The 18,713-nt window shown below is 48.0% G+C and overlaps 1 protein-coding gene across 1 annotated transcript in view; it reads right to left on the minus strand.

The window, feature by feature from the left end:
* COQ10A (coenzyme Q10A) overlaps positions 1 to 18,713 on the minus strand; it is a gene marked incomplete at its 3' end in the record, with an annotated part of 31,789 nt that overhangs the window by 836 nt on the left and 12,240 nt on the right. The window contains exons 2-3 of the mRNA XM_088473129.1: positions 17,460 to 17,615; positions 7,053 to 7,245 (exon numbers count right to left, since the gene is read on the minus strand). Coding sequence (XP_088329255.1) covers positions 7,053 to 7,245; positions 17,460 to 17,615 — 349 coding nt within the window. The remainder of the gene's footprint in view (positions 1 to 7,052; positions 7,246 to 17,459; positions 17,616 to 18,713) is intronic.

The following is an 18,713-nucleotide window of genomic DNA, read 5'->3' on the forward strand; positions in this document are numbered from 1 at the left end:
TTAAAACCATTATATAATATAATTATATTGACCCAAGTAGACAATAAGTAGAATGTTTACTGGCTACTACTGTGGAATGTAGGGATATCAGACAGGATTATGTAAGGTATGAAGTAGCTCTTAACATCTAGAACAAACTGTTAACATTTTTTCATTCATGTATTTATTTTCCAGTAAGAGTCCCCTATTGCTAGCATGGTCAGTGTAACCTGGGTCTCACAGCAGCCAACAAGTCTCGGGTCTCCCCTTGTCATCAGCACTGACATAGCTCCATTATGGCACACAGGGCTTCCCCTCACCCAGGAACAGTACTAGAACATCTCCATAGAGCTGTACATAGCGCTCACTCAGAGCAAGGTGTAAATAAACCGCGCCATCTTGAAAACCATAAGGCGTGGTTCTTGCCCAATTCATTGAAACCTGAAGCAATAATTGAAAGCCCGGTTGAAACTCTTGGGCTACGTTCTCTAGTGGACAATTTTAAATAATGTTACCTAGGAGCAATGCACGCTCCCTTGGAAAGTAAATCAAGATAGCAGCAGTGAATGGGTTAATGCTACCCTTGTCCAACTGGAAATGTCAATGAGAAGCATCATGCAAAAATGAGTGTGTTATGGTAAAACTCACCTTTGTTAACTCTCTTTCTTCAAAGTCCATAGGGTCCACAGGGAAACCTTGGGGTGTAGGTGGTGGTTGAAGACTGGGCTCCACGCATTTCAAGCTTTCAGCTCCCAGGATGCATCGGTCCATCCCCCTATACTCCGCCCCCCAGCCAGAGGCACCTCAGTTAGTTAGTGACAAGCCAAAGGCCGGAGGATGCGAAGAGAGAAGGAAGACTGGTACACACAAAAATCACGCTCTCACAGAGGAGACGGGAAACCGGTGACCAGAAACATAGTCCATATGAAACCAAGTGCGTCAGGGTGGGTGCACTGTGGACCCTATGGACTTCGAAGAAAGAGAGTCAAGAAAGGTGAGTTTTACCAGAACTGTCATCTTTTTCTTCAGGGTCCATAAGGCTCCACATGGAGACCTTGGGGATGTCCCAAAGCAGTCATTTAAGGGTGGGGACGCTCCTGTGCTGAGAGGAGAATCCGGCACCCAAATGAAGCATCCTGAGAGGCAACTGTATCAAAGTCATAAAACCTCAGAAAATGTATGGCCAGATGACCACGTGGCCGCCTTACAAAGCTGCTCAGCTGAGGCGCCACAGCGAGCTGCCCGCGAAGGACCCACAGAGCGAGTAAAGTGAGTAACAGTAGCCGGTACAGGAAGGCCTGCCTGCGTGTAAGCCTGTAAGAAAGTCATGCAAAGCCATCTAGCCAATTTCTGTTTGTTGGCTGGCCATCCCTTCTTGTTAAATCCATAGAGCACAAATAAGGAGTCTGGTCTCTGAAGGGAACCGATACGGTCCACGTATATATGTCCTGAGGGCACGGACCACATCCAAGAAGGCCTCACCTGCCGATAGGTCTGGTGATTGAAAGGCCGGGACTACAATTTCCTCATTAATGTGGAAACTAGTAACAACTTTGAAAGGAAACCAGGGCGAGTCCGAAGTACAGCCCTGTCCTGATGGAATATCAGAAATGGGGAGCGACAGGAGAGCGCCCCTAAATCTGACATCCTTCTGGTGGACGCCACAGCCAGAAGAGAAAGTATTCGCTGTGAGCCACTTGAGTTCCGCAGAATCCAGGGGTTCAAATGGAAGACCCTGGAGGGCACGAAGCACTACTGATAAATCCAATGGAGCCACTGGAGGGACAAAGGAAGGTTGTATACGGAGAACACCCTGTAGGAAGGTGTGGACATCCGGAAGTGGAGCAAATCTACTCTGGAATGAAATGGATAGAGCAGAGACATGCACTTTCAGTGAGGCCAGGCGGAGTCCAAGGTCCAATCCAGCTTGAAGGAAGGCCAGGACTCTGGAAATCTTAAACACTTGGGGGTTGTAGCTTCTGGTACGAAACCATTGGAAATATGTAAGCCACACTCTGTGGTAGATCAGAGCAGAGGCTGGCTTACACGCTCTGAGCATAGTTTTGACTACAGAGCTAGAGAATCCTTTGGACCTCAGGAGGGATGTCTCAAGAGCCACGCCCTCAAAGACAGATGATCCAGGTCCGGGAAAAGGCAAGGACCCTGAGACAACAGGTCCGGTCGTTGAGGTAGCAGGAACGGAGTGTCAATGGAGAGACTCCAAAATATCTGAGTACCAATGACGTCTGGGCCAAGCTGGAGCCACCAGCAGGACAGTGCCTCAGTCTTGTTTGAACTTCCGAAGAACTCGAGGAAGAAGGAAGACTGGAGGAAATAGGTAAGCAAACTAAAAGCTCCACTTCACTGATAATGCATCTACAAAAGTTGCCTCGGCATCTCTTGTTCTGGACCCATACACCGGCAGTTTGTGATTGTGTCAGGAGGCCATGAGGTCCACCTATGGGAGGCCCCATCTGCTAACTAGGAGTTGAAAAACCTCTTGGTGAAGAGACCATTCCCCGGGATGCACATCATGACTGCTGAGGAAGTCTGCTTCTCAATTGAGAACTCCCAGAATGAACACCGCAGAGATGGCCGGGAGGTGACCCTTGGCCCATGTCAGAATGCGTGACACTTCTGTGATTGCTGCCCGACTTCGAGTTCCTCCTTGATGGTTGATGTATGCCACTGTCGGACTGTAGCTGTACAGGTTTCCGTGAAGCATGTTCTGGGCCAGTATGAAAGCGCTGTAGACAGCTCGAAGTTACAATATGTTGATTGGCATGGTTGATTCGACCAATGTCCAGCGGCACTGAAAGGAGTGTGGACCGGTCACTGAGCCCCAATCCCGTAGACTGACGTTCGTTGTTAGGAGTAGCCAGTCCGGGATCCAAAAGGGGCGACCCTTGGTTAGATGAGATGTCTGTAGCCACCAAGAGAGGGACAGAAGCACCTCCGGAGAGTGTACCATTGTCTGAGCTTTGATCAGATGGGGTAACCCGTTCCATCTGGGAGAGGATCAGCCTTTGCAAAGGCCTGGAGTGGAACTGAGCACTCTCCACCATGTCAAGGTGGACACTATGGATCCCAGAACCCGCATTGCTGAGTGGATCGACACCAGGCGACTGTGGAGACATCTGCGCACTCGTAGTTGAAGTGTGGAGATCTTGTCTGATGTCAGAAAGATTCTCTGATCATAAGAATCCAGCAGGGCTCCCAGATAAATCACTCTCTGTGAGGGATTCAGGGAGGACTTTTTCCAGTTCATTAACCACCGCAGATGGCTGTGAAGCACTTTTTGGGATCCTGCTAACATATGGTAACAGTCGGACACCCTGACCACGCAGGTGGCCCGCCATGAAATTGGAAGTGTTGCTGTAGTATAGCAAACCGGAGATATCGCTGATTTGAGCACGCTATAGGTACATGTAGGTACGCGTCCTGAATATCCAGAGATACCATAAAGTCCCCAGGCTCCATAGCTAGGATGATGAGGCGTAGGGTTTCCATCCTGAACCTGGGTACACTGAGGAATTTGTACAGGGATTTGAGATTGAGGATAGGCCGATGAGACCCATTCGGCTTTTGAACCAGAAAGAGAGTAGAATAATAACCAGTCCGCCACTAAGATAGCGGGACTGGCACAATTACCCCTGCCTGCAGCAAGAACTGTATGGCTTTCTGGATTTGTAGGGCCTTGTTCGGGTCTGAAGGAGGGCCTGTGTAGAAAAACTGGTGGGGAGGCCGTCAAAGAAATGAGAGGGCGTACCTGTGAGAGACCACTTCTCTTACCCAAGCACCCGTGGTGCTTTGACACCAGCATTGCGCAAACTTAAGAAGTCTGCCTCCCACTTTGGGATCCCCCAGGGGGTGGCCCGTCCCGTCAGGCTGAGGGCTTATCCTCCGGTTTTGAAGCAGGGCATCTGGTGGTCCAGGCCTGCTTGGTGGCCCTAGTGGAAGCCGACTGCCTAGGAAAGGACTGATTTTTAGGCTTTCCGTGAGGATGAAAGGACCAAAGCTTTGTAGCAGTAGTTGCTGAAGGCAGAAATGCAGTTTTTGATGCCGCCAACGTAGTTACAATCTTGTCCAGGTTTGGGCCAAACAAGATCTCCCCATTGTAGGGTAACACACCTAGGCCCTTCTTGGAATTCGCATCTGCCTTCCATGAGCGTAGCCACATGGTACGGCAGGCAGACACTGCCGCAGCCGAGACTAGGAGACTGGCATCCAACGTCGCTTCTCTGCATCTCGTATGTGAGCAATGAAAAACATATGATCCCTAGAAGCATATGAGGAAAAAAAAAAAAGAGTCTTCAAGTGCGTCAGCCCAGCTCTCTATAGCTTTAGCCACCCATGCAATAGCCATGGTTGGGCGGGCCACAGCCCCTGAGAGTATATCGATTTAAGGCAAGATTATACCTTTCTATCCATAGGATCCTTCAAACAGGTTACTGTAGGGATAGGTAATGTGGCGCTTTTAATTAAACGCGTAACATGTGAATCTACCACAGGGAGGACTTTCCCATTTTGAACAATAGCCACAGGAAATGGATAAGAGGAGGTCAGACGTTTTTGGGACTGAAACCTCTTACCAGGCATCTGCCAGGTTGCAGTCATGTGCTCAGCTAGTTGATCCAAAAGAGGGAACTCTGCTGGAGCCACTTTCTATTGTTTAAATAGTGGGTGCTTAGATTTAGGGACTGGCTTGTCATCGTCTATGAGAAAGATGGATCTAACAAGGCAGGAGTATTAATTTTAGTGTTAAAGAGACTCAGCATCTTCTGCCTCCTCAGATGACACTTCAGAATCTGAGAGTTGTGTGGACTGTGGTGATAACACAGGACGATTAGGAGGCTTACTGGGTAGGGGCTTCTCACCCTGCAACAAGGTAGAGGTAGCCACCAGACTCTGTACTGAGCTAGAGAGTAGGTCAACCCATGGAGGGGGCACCTGTATCGCCTGAACCTGTTGTGGAAACCCCATAGGGGGAATTACAGCCTGTTGTAGTAACCCCATAGGGGGAATTACAGTTGGTACCGCTAGCCGCTCCGCTATAGTAGCCAACACCTGAGAAATGGAAGCCCAGGTGAGCTCTTGTGCAGGAGCTGGTGGGTCTGATGGGCCTGGTGGAGTAGAACACTTAGCACATAACCCATCTTGTATCAAATCCTGCAGCACATAATTTGCATGATAGCAGTATGGGTGCAGATGCTTGCTTGCTACTCTTGCCTTTGCTAGACATAGCTGTAGAGTAGTATAGCACACAATATGGAACTGGGTATAATGCAACCACTGGGTATGTAGGATAAAAGTAGGAATGCAATATACTGATCCTGTCTTAGGCTTGGGCAAGCTGCAGGAGCGCACAGCACAAATATGGCACTGTGCACTAACCAACTGCATGTGACAACCCTCACCAATACATTCATTGTAGAGATGTGAGGCACTGGAAAAACCCTGAATACACCTGTATGTTAAAGCAAAGTCAGAAAAAAAGGGAAAGATATATACTGAGAGTATAGAGAAATAAACAGACAGGCAGCGCTAGCATAAGTTACATACAATGCAGAAATACCATATAACTGCAGAAGTGCACTACAATCAACTACACAGATTCTGTGGTCAGTGACTCAACATCTGGTAGGCTATAGCGCTACATAACCTGACTCTAGGGAGAGGTATGTAGGGGGACCGGACACTGCGTTTCCGTGAGAGAATTACGGTTGAGCCTGTAGAAAATGGCCTCCGGAGACTTCTGAGGGGCACGGTGTCAGAGGAGAGCAGTTCAGGAAAGAGAGACCTCAGAGGAATGGCGCTCTGAGCTGAGGGGGGTGGGGCGCTTTAATGGGGAAAGCTGACCTCCCCATGCTGATTTTTAACCACTGGCATGCTGGATTCCCGCTCCATCTGTACCCTGGTGGTCTAGTGGATCACTTTGGACAAAGCCTGTTTTCACTCTCATCGCTTCCGGTCCATTCCCTGAGACCGGAAGTATGACTGCCAATCTGCGGGTCACCGCAAGTGATGACCCGCATTACCTGTCCCCTTTGCGGACCCCTGTGGACCCCAATGGCCCCTGAAGAAAAATAGATTTCTGACAATTCATACTGTGCATCTCTTACTATAATAATGCTGTTACAGTTCAAGGACCACTAAGCTAAACATAAAAGCTGCCTTATATAGCAGAGCTGCCAAAAAACATTACAAAATGTATACAAGTTTCAGGAGTTTATAAGAATCTGAAAAAGCTGTGAATGTGGGGGGATATCACCATGCACAGTACATACAGATTACCCACACAGAAGTCAATCCTGCTGCTCCATCTGACCACCGAGAAACCAGAAACTTGTCAGGTGTTGAATTCTCCCCATATCTCAACCAAATTTACACTTTACGGACATAAATGTTGATTGGGATCAGAGGCAATTGTCGGCCCATGCAACCCATGATTTGTTATTAATACGGTCTAATATAGCCTAATTGGTTCACAAACACACAGCATGTATGTAGGGAAGCCAATCACGGACGTTTTTGAGTCTGAAAAATACCTGGGATTATAATCATTAATTATTATGGGAGTCAAAACACACTGGGCCGGGGGGAAGTGGGATAATACTTAACTTCTTGGTTCCGGTCCTCTCAGGCTCTCCCAGTTGCCCGCGGAATAGATGGGACTCCCATGATGCAGCTGCTCTCAGTCAATCAGTGACTGAGAGCAGCCCCAACACAGATTACCCCCCTACTGCCTGGTGAACAATGATCGGAAGACAATAATTCACTCAGTGCTCTCTGCTTTCTTTTTCAAGATAACACAAATGGGGCGGGATTGGCCTCCCTACCTGTATGGACACCTTTACTGTAAGCCTTATTTTTTCCCTATTTCTAAATGGTTGATAACCAAACAATAACTTATCTTCACAGCATATGTATGTAACTACAATTACAAATATCTCGAGTTCTTTCAATTTCATGAAACATTTACACACATTTGTGAAGGTTATTAGTCACGGTTTCCAGCAGGGCAATATGTATAGATTAGATTTAATATAGATGCAGATGTGTGTCATACTTACTTTTACAAGGTGGGGGCGCACCAAAGTGAGGATGGAGGTGTATCTCTCCATGATAGGGGGGAAGCCCACTTCCAGCTGTGCTTTTGCATATCCTGTGCGTTTGGAGATAACTGCAGACTTTTTACACCAAGGGACGAACAGTTTGTATTCTTCCACATTGGACACCACTTCGTACATCTCCTGCATGGAGTACCTGAAGATAATGTGACATTTAGTGACAGGCAGAACATCTTTACACTAGAGCATTTCAGAAAGCCAATTTAAATAAATAGAAGTTAAAAAAATATATATATTAGACTGTTTCTAGCCAACTTTTTCTAGTGTTATTTAGTAATACCCCTTTTCCAATAGCCTCAAAATCCCGGGTTATTGCACAAGAGCGCGCATCAACCCGGGATTTTGGTAAGTGAAAATGACTCCAACCGGGTCTAGTCACCCAGGAAGCCAACTCTGCGAGCGAGCAGGGTTATTCCCAGGAAGGACCCGGGTAAGGTTCAGCGTAAACGGGTAACCCGGGTCATCCGACCTGGGACCCGTTTACAATACGGGGAGAGCTGCCTTCTGGAGCAAGGAAATTATGTCATCTCCAGGCGCCGGCACTTCATGCGCGTGCAGTGTGAATGGTGCCAATTCGGAAATAACCCGGATCGTCGCCACAGTGGAAAAAGGGATCTGTCCTGGGTCTGACCCAGTTCGGAGCTATGTTCCACATCTCGGGTCGGACTCGAGACTTAAGTATAAAAGCGGTATTAATGAGCGCTGACTGCCTGCCATTAGTTTTCCTGTGCACCCACTTGCCTTGCTCCATCTGGAATTACTTTTAAAAACTCCACTCGCACAATTATTCTTTAGAAGAAAAAAAACGTAACAAATTTAATATACCCTGCAAGAGATATAGTATATATTATATAGAAGGTGGTTTTGATTAAATAGGTATGCAATATGATATAATTGCTTTTCTAACATGTATTAGATTCGGTTTACTGACAACACTATCGGATGCACATAATAGTAACCTTTCTAGGGAGCGCCATGCAGGAACTAGCACACAATTATACCAAATACCGTATTTCCCAGGGGTATTAGTGCTTTTACCATATAAAGTGCTTTGTGTTTTATACCATATTGCGGTTTTGCAATGAAAAATAATGATATTAAGCTAGGGCTGGCATTACATAATATTGTACTACTGGTGCAGATATGAAGACAGCTGATAACATGATGAGACCTGTGAGAAATTATATATGTAGCAGCCATTAGTGGGTTTATGACAAGAGAGCAGTGGAAGTGAATGCTGGCAGGTTTGATACAATTTTCAGAACCTTGGGAACAAATTTCAAGTAATCCTTATGTGAAGTAAATTTTCATTTAGTGCTTTTTCTGGTTTCTAGAAAGAATTTACAGTGCTAAGCAAAGGATTGCAGTAAATCAATTTAACATTCAGGTAGTGAACATAAAACATAAATGAAAACATCTAAGTAAATAAGGATTATCAAGAATATTGAAAGCAAGGGCTTTACTCATACAGGTGTGTCTCATGCAGTAAATCAGAAAACATCCCAGCACGGTCAGGGTTATGTGAAAACTGACGAACAGCCTGATTGCCTAGGCTTACAGCTAGTACAGCTGCAATGCCTCAGTGACTGACATAGAGATGATTGGTGGGGGAGAGTTTGGCAGGAGATATTGTGACTACAGCTCAACTTACTAATGAGCAATGATGTCTAAGGTAATGTCAGCATGGAAGTCTGAGGGAGAACATCAGCAGTACAAAGCAGCATCATTGTGATGTCTGTGCATTCATTTGCAATGCAAAAAAGGCAGCTGCAGTTCAAGTGACTGCAATATTTCAACCTGTAGAGCAAGCAGCCAGTTTCATCAAGAATGGTCCTGTCAGAACTCCATAGGGCAGGGTATTATACTCAGGTTGCAGTGCTTAAAGCACTTATCATAACTGGGTTGACATTAACAAGATCAGTGGTGTAAAGAGCACAGACAATGGAATATGAAAAAGTACAGGAAGGTGATGGGGTCAGTTGTTGCATGTATACTGTAGAGTCAACACTAAAAGATTCTTGCCGTTAAGTAATGTCATAGGTCATTCCTTAGAAGTCAATGGCATACGTACGTACACACAAACACACACACACACCCCTAACCTAGTGGTTCCCAAACTTTTTTGAACCATGGCACCCTAGAGTATCAGCATTGTTTTCATGGCACCCGTAAGCCAAAAGCTTGTTATTGAGAAATGTAGTAAAGTAGTAAAGTGTGCTTACATGTCATCCTTAAGTTGAGTTATGTGGTGGTGGACAGATTTCACGCTTCTGTTTGTCCACATATTTACATTACATTGATCATAAATAATTGGATCACCAACCTGAGGCACCCCTGCAAGTGTCCTGAGGCACCCCAGGGTGCCATTTTGCACAGTTTGGGAACCACTGACCTAACCCCATCATAAGCAGTAGAAAAGTTTTTTTAACATAAAACAAAAAACACATTTGTAATTAGATTCGCTTAAATAAAAACAAAATATACAGCAGATCTTGCCTATGAAAGAAAGTGGCAAAAAAAAAAAAGAAAAGAAAAATGTGCTCACAAAATCATTTTGTATATGCACCATCAATAAAGAAAAGTACTTATGAGCTTTAGAGGTATATTTACTAAAGTGCGGGTTTTTAGAAGTGGAGATGTTGCCCATAGCAACCAATCAGATTCTACTTAACATTTATCTAGCACCTTATCTAGAAAATAATAGCTAGAATCTGATTGGTTGCTGATTGACAACATCTCCACATCTAAAAACCCACACTTTAGTAAATATACCCCTTAGAATTAAATCTGCAATTACAGGATCAGCAGTGACTAGCACTAGCAACAGTCATCATCGCCACTGTCATTGCACCAGCTCAGACACAAGTGATACAGCTACTGACAAGTGTATATGTAGTGTTCCTTCTAGTGTGGGCAGGACGGCTGTCGTTGAAGGGCACTGTCTGCGTGTGCTTCACAAAGGTGCGTGGTCATATGAAAAGGGGGCGTGCCCAGCACTCACGGAGATGCTGAACTGCACCCAAGCTCTCCCCGCAATGGGAATAGATTCCGTGCGCATGAAATTTCCCCCACCACGGGACACTGCAGCCTGCGGGTGGGCACAGCTGCACAGGGTTTCACAGGGACGCCGCTATAAAAAGACAGGATGCATTTCAGAGGCTACAAATCGGGAAGGGCATGGCGCCCCGCTGAAACAGTCTAGCTGGAGCACTTAGTCTAGCAGCACAAAAATAGGAGATATGGTAAGAACTTACCTTTGTTATCTCTATTTCTACGAAGTCCATAGGGTTCCACAGGATACCTTGGGGTATAGGTGATGACGTCAGGCATCGGGCACCATAGAGTTAAGTTTTCAGCCTCCCAGGATGTACTAGGGTCCCCCTCCTATACCCCGCCCCTGAGCCAAGGCATCTCAGTTACATACCAAGCCATAGGCCGGAGGAGGAGAAGGAAGAGAGAGAAAAAAAAGATCTGGACACACACAAGAATCACATTCTCACCAGAGGGAGACGGAAAAACCGGTGACCAGAGTAAAGCCCATCTCCAGCACAGGTGCGACAGTCCTGTTGAACCCTATGGACTTCGTAGAAATAGTGATAACAAAGGTAAGTTCTTACCATATCTCCTATTTTCTACAACAGGGTCCATAGGGTATCCACAGGATACCTTGGGGATGTCCCAAAGCAGTATCCTTTAAGGGTGGGGACGCTCCTGTGCTGAAAGGAGAATCCGCCGCTCGAAGGAAGCATCCTGAGAGGGAAAGGTGTCAAACGCGTAATACCTCACAAAAGGTATGGACCGAGGACCATGTGGCAGCCTTGAAGAACTGGACTGCAGAGGCACCACGTCGAGCAGCCCACGAAGGACTCACAGACCTAGTGGAATGAGCCCTCACAGACGAAGGAACCGGAAGGCCTTCATGAAGATAAGCTTCTGAAATGGCCATACGAATCCAGCCTGCCAAAGTCTGCTTTGAAGCAGGCCAACCCTTTTTATGGAAGCCATAGAGGACAAACAAGGCGTCCGACTTCCTAAACGAAGAAGTGCGGTAATCCTTAAGGCCCGCACAACATCCAAAGTGGCCTCACCCACTGAAAGATCAGGTGAGTTAAAAGCCGGCACAACAATTTCCTCGTTGATGTGAAAACTGGAAACAACTTTAGGAAGGAAACCAGGACGAGTGCGCAGCACCGCCCTGTTCCTATGAAAAATCAGAAAAGGGGGTCTACAGGAGAGAGCCCCTAAGTCAGAAACACGTCTGGCCGAAGCAATGGCCAGAAGGAAAATAGTTTTAGCTGTCAGCCATTTGAGGTCCACTGAGCCCAGTGGTTTAAACGGCGGTCCCTGGAGAGCCCTCAGGACCACAGCTAAATCCCAAGGCGCCACCGGTGGAACGAAAAGTGGCTGAATTCTGAGAACACCTTGCATAAAGGTGCGCACATCAGGGATTGCAGCAATCCTACAATGGAACCAGACGGACAGGGAAGACACCTGCACCTTCAGAGACGCAAGGCTAAGCCCATGGTCCAGTCCCGCCTGTAGGAAAGCTAATACTCTAGACAGACGGAACTCCCGAGGAGCATAACCTCTCGGCCGACACCACTGGAAGAACGTATGCCACACACGATGGTATATCCTTGCAGAGGATGGTTTCCGAGCCCTTAGCATTGTTTGCACTACAGAGCTGGAAAACCCCCTGGACCTTAACATGGCCGTCTCAACAGCCACGCCGTCAAAGACAGCCGAGTCAGGTCCGGGTGAAGACAAGGACCCTGTGACAGGAGGTCCGGACGTAACGGCAACCGCAAAGGAATGTCCACGGACAGTCCCTGGAGGTCTGAGAACCAGTGCCTCCAGGGCCACGCGGGAGCTATCAACAGGAGCGTCCCTCCTTCCTGTTTGAATTTCCGGATTACCCGTGGAAGAAGGGAAAACTGAGGAAACAGATAAGCAAACCGGAACGTCCACCGGACGGACAGAGCATCCACCAGAGACACCTTTTCGTCTCTTGTGCGAGACCCGTACACCGGCAACTTGTTGTTGTGCCGTGACGCCATGAAGTCGATCTCTGGAAGACCCCACCTGTCCACCAGAAGTTGAAAGACGTCCTGGTGCAGAGACCATTCCACCGGATGAACGTCCTGGCGACTGAGAAAGTCCGCCTCCCAGTTTAGGACTCCCGGGATGAAGACTGCTGATATGGCCGGGAGATTGCGCTCCGCCCAAACCAGGACTCGGGACACCTCTACGAGAGCAGCCCGACTTCGGGTTCCTCCTTGCCGATTTATGTAGGCCACGGTGGTAGCGTTGTCCGATTGGACCTGCACTGGGTGACCTTGGCGAACCCGATGTGCCTGCTGGAGAGAATTGAATCCCGCTCGGAGCTCCAAGATGTTTAGTGGAAGCTCTGTTTCCGCACGAGTCCACCTGCCCTGGAACAAGTGTGGGCCAGTGACTGCTCCCCAGCCTCGCAGACTGGCGTCCGTTGTCAACAGGACCCAATTCACCACCCAGAACGGATGACCCCTGTTGAGATGGGTCGTCTGCAACCACCAGGCTAGGGACAGGTGAACTTCCGGAGTGAGCACCATCGTCTGGGATTTTAGACTCTGAGGCAGTCCATTCCATTTGGACAGGATCAATTGCTGCAGAGGTCTGGAGTGAAACTGGGCAAATTCCACCATGTCAAATACCGACACCATGGAGCCCAGTAACCTCATCGCCGAGTGCAGAGACACACGGCGATTCTGCAGATAACTGCGCACCCTCAACTGCAAGGCAGAGATCTTTTCCCCCATCACAAAGATCCTTTGCTGACTGGAGTCCAATAAGGCTCCGAGGTGCAGAATCCTCTGAGACGGGATCAGGGTGGACTTCTGCCAGTTTATCAACCACCCGTGCCATTGCAGTACCGTAATGGTCAGGTCCAAGTGGCGTAGAAGGAGCGATGGAGATCCTGCCACCAACAGAAGGTCGTCCAAGTACGGTAACATGCGGACTCCCTGCAGCCCCAGGGAGGCCGCCATGACCGCCATCACCTTGGTGAATACACGTGGTGCTGTCGCCAGCCCAAAAGGTAACGCCCGGAACTGAAAGTGGTCGTTGCGAATTGCAAACCTGAGGAACTGTTGATGGCGTAGAAGAATAGGGACATGCAGGTAAGCGTCCTGTATGTCCAACGACACCATGTAATCCCCAGGTTCCAGCACCAGAATGATGGACCGTAGGGTCTCCATCCGAAACCTCGGCACCCACAAAGACTTGTTGAGTTGCTTTGAGGTTGAGGATCGGACGATACGACCCATTGGGTTTCTGCACCAAAAACAGATTGGAATAGAAACCCTGGCCCCTCTGGAACAGGCACTATAACGCCAGCCTGGAGCATAGTGTGCAAAACCTTCCGCAGTTCCACGGCTTTGTTCCAGTCTGTTGGAAGACCCGTGGTGAAGAACCGAGACGGGGGCCTGTGCCGAAAGGAGAGGGCGTACCCGTGAGAAACCACCTCGAGAACCCAAGTGTCTGTCGTGGTAACCGACCAACACTGGGCGAACTGCAGCAGACGGCCTGCCACTTTGGGATCCCCCAAAGGGAGGCCCGGACCATCAGGCCGCAGGCTTGTCATCGGGCTTAGGGGCCGGACGTCTGGTACTCCAGGCATGTTTCCAGGGCTTGGTCGATTTTTGGGGGCCAGCCTGTCTGGGAAAAGACTGCGTACTAGACCTACCCTGGGCCCTGTAAGGCCGAAAGGACGATGTACCTGAACCGGAAGGAACCGCAGCAGACGGAAAACATGCCGATTTGGCTGCCGCCAGTGTGGCTACGATTTTGTCCAGATCCAGACCAAAGAGGACTTCTCCATTGAAAGGCAAAGCTTCCAAGCCCTTCTAGGAATCAGCGTCCGCCTTCCAAGATCGCAACCATAAGGTGCGACGAGCAGCGACAGCCGCCGAAGACATCTGAGACGCTAGGGTACTGATATCCAAGGTCGCCTCATTGATATAAGTGGCCGAGTCCCGGAGATTGCCTATCAACTCGGTCTGTTCAGCCTAACAGTCGGAATCGAAAGACGCCTACAAATTAGCAGCCCAGCACTCCATAGCTCTGGCTACCCAACAAATGGCCATAACCGGCCTAGCTGCCCCCCCCGCAAGGGAATAAACGGACTTTAGGCAAATCTCTACCTTACGGTCCGTAGCATCCTTCAAGGAAGACATGGAGGGCATGGGCAATGTGGCACTGCGGACTAGGCGTGTCACATGGGAATCCACCTGTGGAGGGGATTCCCACTTAGAAAAATAATTATCCGCAAACGCATAAGCCACCGCCAAGGGCCTCTGAGGCTGATACCGTTTGCCCGGATGTTTTCACGCCTCCTCTAAATGGTCCACTAACTGACCCGAAAGAGGAAACACTGTGGCGTCACCCTTAATATCCTTAAAAAAGGCATATTTAGATTTTGACACCTGAGGATTTTCATATCCTCAATCACTAAAGCTGTGCGGACTGCCCGAATAAGTCCAGGAATATAAACCTTGGACCTAGCGTCCGACTCTTTAGTACGGAGAGGTTCCTTGTCCGAAAGATGCAGAATCTCCCCATCATCAGACGTCACGTCGTCATCCTCATAAGGAGCGGACAGAGACGCCACCGACTGCTTATGCGGCCTCAACACAGACTCCCCTTGTAACATGTCCGACAAGTTCTGTACAGAACTTGTCAGAATTAACCCACGCAGGCTCCTGAGAGACTTGGGGAGGGGAAATAGGGAGACTGTGTGGTACCATCAATTGTCTCGGGAAACCCTGCATGGGCGACGACAACACCGACTGCTGGGACAAACCCATCTGTGAGAACGCTGGCTGCGGAGCTAACTGACCCACGAGGGTTGTAAGCGCTTTGGCGAAACAAGCCCAGGGCGGCTCCTGTACCGGTGCCGTGACAGTAAGTGGCCACGCCAATAAATAACACTGCCGATATAGCCCCTCCGCGCTACCTTCCCCCTCCGCTATAGGTACCTTGCACGTAGTACACAAAAGCTGGAGAGGAAAGTAACTCTCAGACATGATGGTAAGTATGTGACCCCTCTCACTGATACTCGTAGTATAGTGTGAGACCACCCTGCAATCACCGCACCGCAAGGGCTTTAGCAGAAAAAGATCAGGGACAGTGAAAAGGTTGACAGTAGAAAATGAAAGTACAGGCAGCAGCGCTAGCAGAAGTCACATACAATGCAAAGAAAATCAATTCCTGCACTAACAGCGCTGATAATCAACTACGCAGACACAGAGCCTGGTAGGACACAGCGCTGCATACACAGACCTGAAACAAACGGAGGAGAGGTATGCTGGGGAACCCAGACCGCGATGCCACCGCTTCCAAGCTTCCAGCAGCGTTCACCATGCGCCGGCTGTGCTACAGGGAAGGCGCGCTCCCCTGGCATGCAATTAACCCCTGGGACGCCGCAGCGCTACTGCTCAGCCGCGGTCCGCTGTCCCAGGGGGGTAGTGGAAGCGCAGGTTAGATACCTGGCTCCACGCTGCAGCCAGTCCCCAGGGAGCCCCCTGCCTGGGGACTCTGGACCATGTTTCAGCAGGGTCCCACCGCGGGACCCCGCTGCTTACCCGCTGCCCCCTTGGATCCAGCCATGGTCCCAAACATCTGGGGTCACCGCTAGCTGTGACCCCAGATGCTTACCAGCATCCCCGGATCGGTACCTGCGTTCAGGTACCTGCGGGGGTGTAGGGAATGCAGCATGGACGTCAGCACTGACTGTCCATGCTGTACTTCCAGATGTGCAGCCACAGCTGCATTGAAGAAACTTCAGGGGCTATTCTTAGCCCCCTCTAACACGTGCATCCGACTCCGGCCGGGTACCAAACGAAACTGATATGCCTTGGCTCGGGGGCGGGGTATAGGAGGGGGACCCTAGTGCACCCTGGGAGGCTGAAAACTTAACTCTATGGTGCCCGATGCCTAACGTCATCACCTATACCCCAAGGTATCCTGTGGATACCCTATGGACCCTGATGTAGAAATGTGCATATATTTATGCTAAGCAAATGGGCATATAGCCAACCCTGCAAAAGCCACCTAGTATTTGCTGACTGAGGTGGTTGTGGTTTCTGTTTGATCAGTAGCTTCATTTACAGGATGTTTGACTAAATAACACCCGATACACACTAGTCAGGCAACAAGGGAATGCTAACCAACAGCCGATTGGCCACAGCTGTCACATTTTTTCTCGCAACGTGTGAAAAGTCCTTGGTTTAGATGCCTTAGTTTAGTAAATATACTCCTTAGAGTAAAATCTGCAATCATTGGATCTGAAGTGGCTAGCACTAGCAACAGTCATCATTGCCACTGTCTTTGCATCAGCCATTCAGACGCCAATTAGCGCAGAAGTCACATTTTTTGTCGCAGCGTGTGACGTGTCCTTAGTTTAGACGCCCAAACGATAGTTTGGACACCTAACCAAAATTTTAGATGGGGTTAGCCACTTTTCACGTCTAAACCCCGTCCTTTTGGGTGTGTAAAATACTAATGGGCGTCTCATCAGAGCAACAATTGAATTGCTCCAATAGACTCCCATTAGTCATCCAGCGCTAACAATTGAATTCTACCCTTAAATACTACTGAGATAAGCTTATGAGGTGAAGCATATGTAATAGTCAGCAAGTACTGCATCACTATATTAATACTAGCTACCCTCCCCAGCATTTCCTGGGGGTTTCTCCCTTTCACAATTATCGTTTCTAATGTTTACAGACATATCAAATATCTGTTCTATCTGGGACATTTCAGCAATTATAATAAATTATAGATTGTAATATTTTTGTGCATATATAAGAAAATGTTTTATCACTCACATCAGTCCCTGCTCCACAGTCTAAAGCAGGAGTCTTCAAACTTGGCCCTCCAGCTGCTGTGGAACTACACATCCCAGCATGCACTGCCACCTTTTTGATATAACAGCATGCTAAAACTATGTGCAGTGCATGCTGGGATGTGTAGTTCCACAGCATCTGGAGGGCCAAGTTTGAAGACCCCTGGTCTAAAGTGTCTACACACACATACACAACCTACCAGTATGTTTTAGACTGAGGGAGGAAACTGGAGCACCCAGAAGTAACACAGACACGGGGAGAACATACAAACTCCTCGCAGTCAGTGCCCTGGTTGGAACAGAATTTATGGTTGTTAGTAGTTAATTAAATCTAAAAACTCTTTACATTTTTTTTTTGTAGTAAATTAACCACAATTTTAATTCAGATCTCTTGCTGGATATTAGGTCAGATTACAAAAAACATAAACAGGTCTGAGGCAGTGCATCATTTAAATATGGCCTCTTACCCAATGATTCTCCTCTCAGAGTATTCCTTCCTCTTGTTAGTGAGTGGTCCAGTGAAACCCAAGAAGCCTCGACAGTGCTGGACACAAGGGTTGCTGATGTCTTGCAAAACCCCTTTTGATGTTCTTGTCATGAGAATGCCACAGGAAGACAGATGCCTGCAAGACACAGAGAACCAGTCAGCAGAGTTCAACATCATGGCATTAGTGTGGACACAAGAACTGTTCATCATGCTCATTGGCTGAATCCTGGGACAATGTATTTCTCAAGTAAGTTGTGGGCTATGGAAATCTAAAGTTCAGTCACTGGCTAAAGCCAATGACATCTATTTTCAATTGTTGTATTATGCCCTATGCTTCCATCAGATTATTATAATTCCTATATATTCAGGCCTGATCAGAGATGGACGGAATTGCAGAGTCTCACACAAGCGGCTGTGCAATTCTATCCATCTAAAATGCTAATATAGCAGGTGTCTGTAGGAAACAGACACCTCTTTGCTGCATCTGCGATCCCAGCCTGGGATCACCATCTGTAGCGATGGTTGCTCCTTTGGCCAGGCTGCGGAAGCTGGAGCTTACCGAAGCCTGACTGTGTCTGGTCACTTGCGAGGACAGGAAATCTGCGTCCACCAACGCAAACCGTGACCTGGTCCCTCCAAGAAAACTGGGTGCGCAACGCCCCCGTTTCCAGGAAAGTTGCCAGCCACGCCCCCGCATGTTAATCATGCTGCTGCTTGGGGGGGCCTGCAAGTGAGACCCCAAAACATTGGAGATATATACGATAACCCTCAGGTTAGCATACATTTCTAAATCAGGCCCCCAATCTGTATTCCTCATTTATCCTTAAAGCCCGTAGCGCAATACCATATAATTGAAGTATACATTATACATACAGTGACAGTCATTCCCCTCAGTTACTGTTTACAGAAATAAAATGACATAATTAGAAATAATTTAAAAAAAAGTATTTTTGTTTTATGCAAAATAATGTTTTATTATTTAAATGTAATTTTTTTTTTACAATTGGAACTGCTGCAAGCCAAGATTTGAGCTTCAGTTCCGCTGCACATGCACAGACCAGCTAGCCAACTCATACATACATACATACATACATACATAGATCTGCAGAGACTGGCCCAGCAAAGCAGTAAATGAACACTTACTTTTCCGGGCACCACTTTTACCTGGGATTCAATTAAGCTTTCCTCTGAGTTAAAGGGGTAAATTTACTACACATTAATTTTAAATAGATGT

The sequence above is a fragment of the Taudactylus pleione genome, unplaced genomic scaffold (assembly GCF_031769625.1).
Source record: "Taudactylus pleione unplaced genomic scaffold, aTauple2 ptg000130l, whole genome shotgun sequence".
Classification (NCBI taxonomy): domain Eukaryota; kingdom Metazoa; phylum Chordata; class Amphibia; order Anura; family Myobatrachidae; genus Taudactylus; species Taudactylus pleione.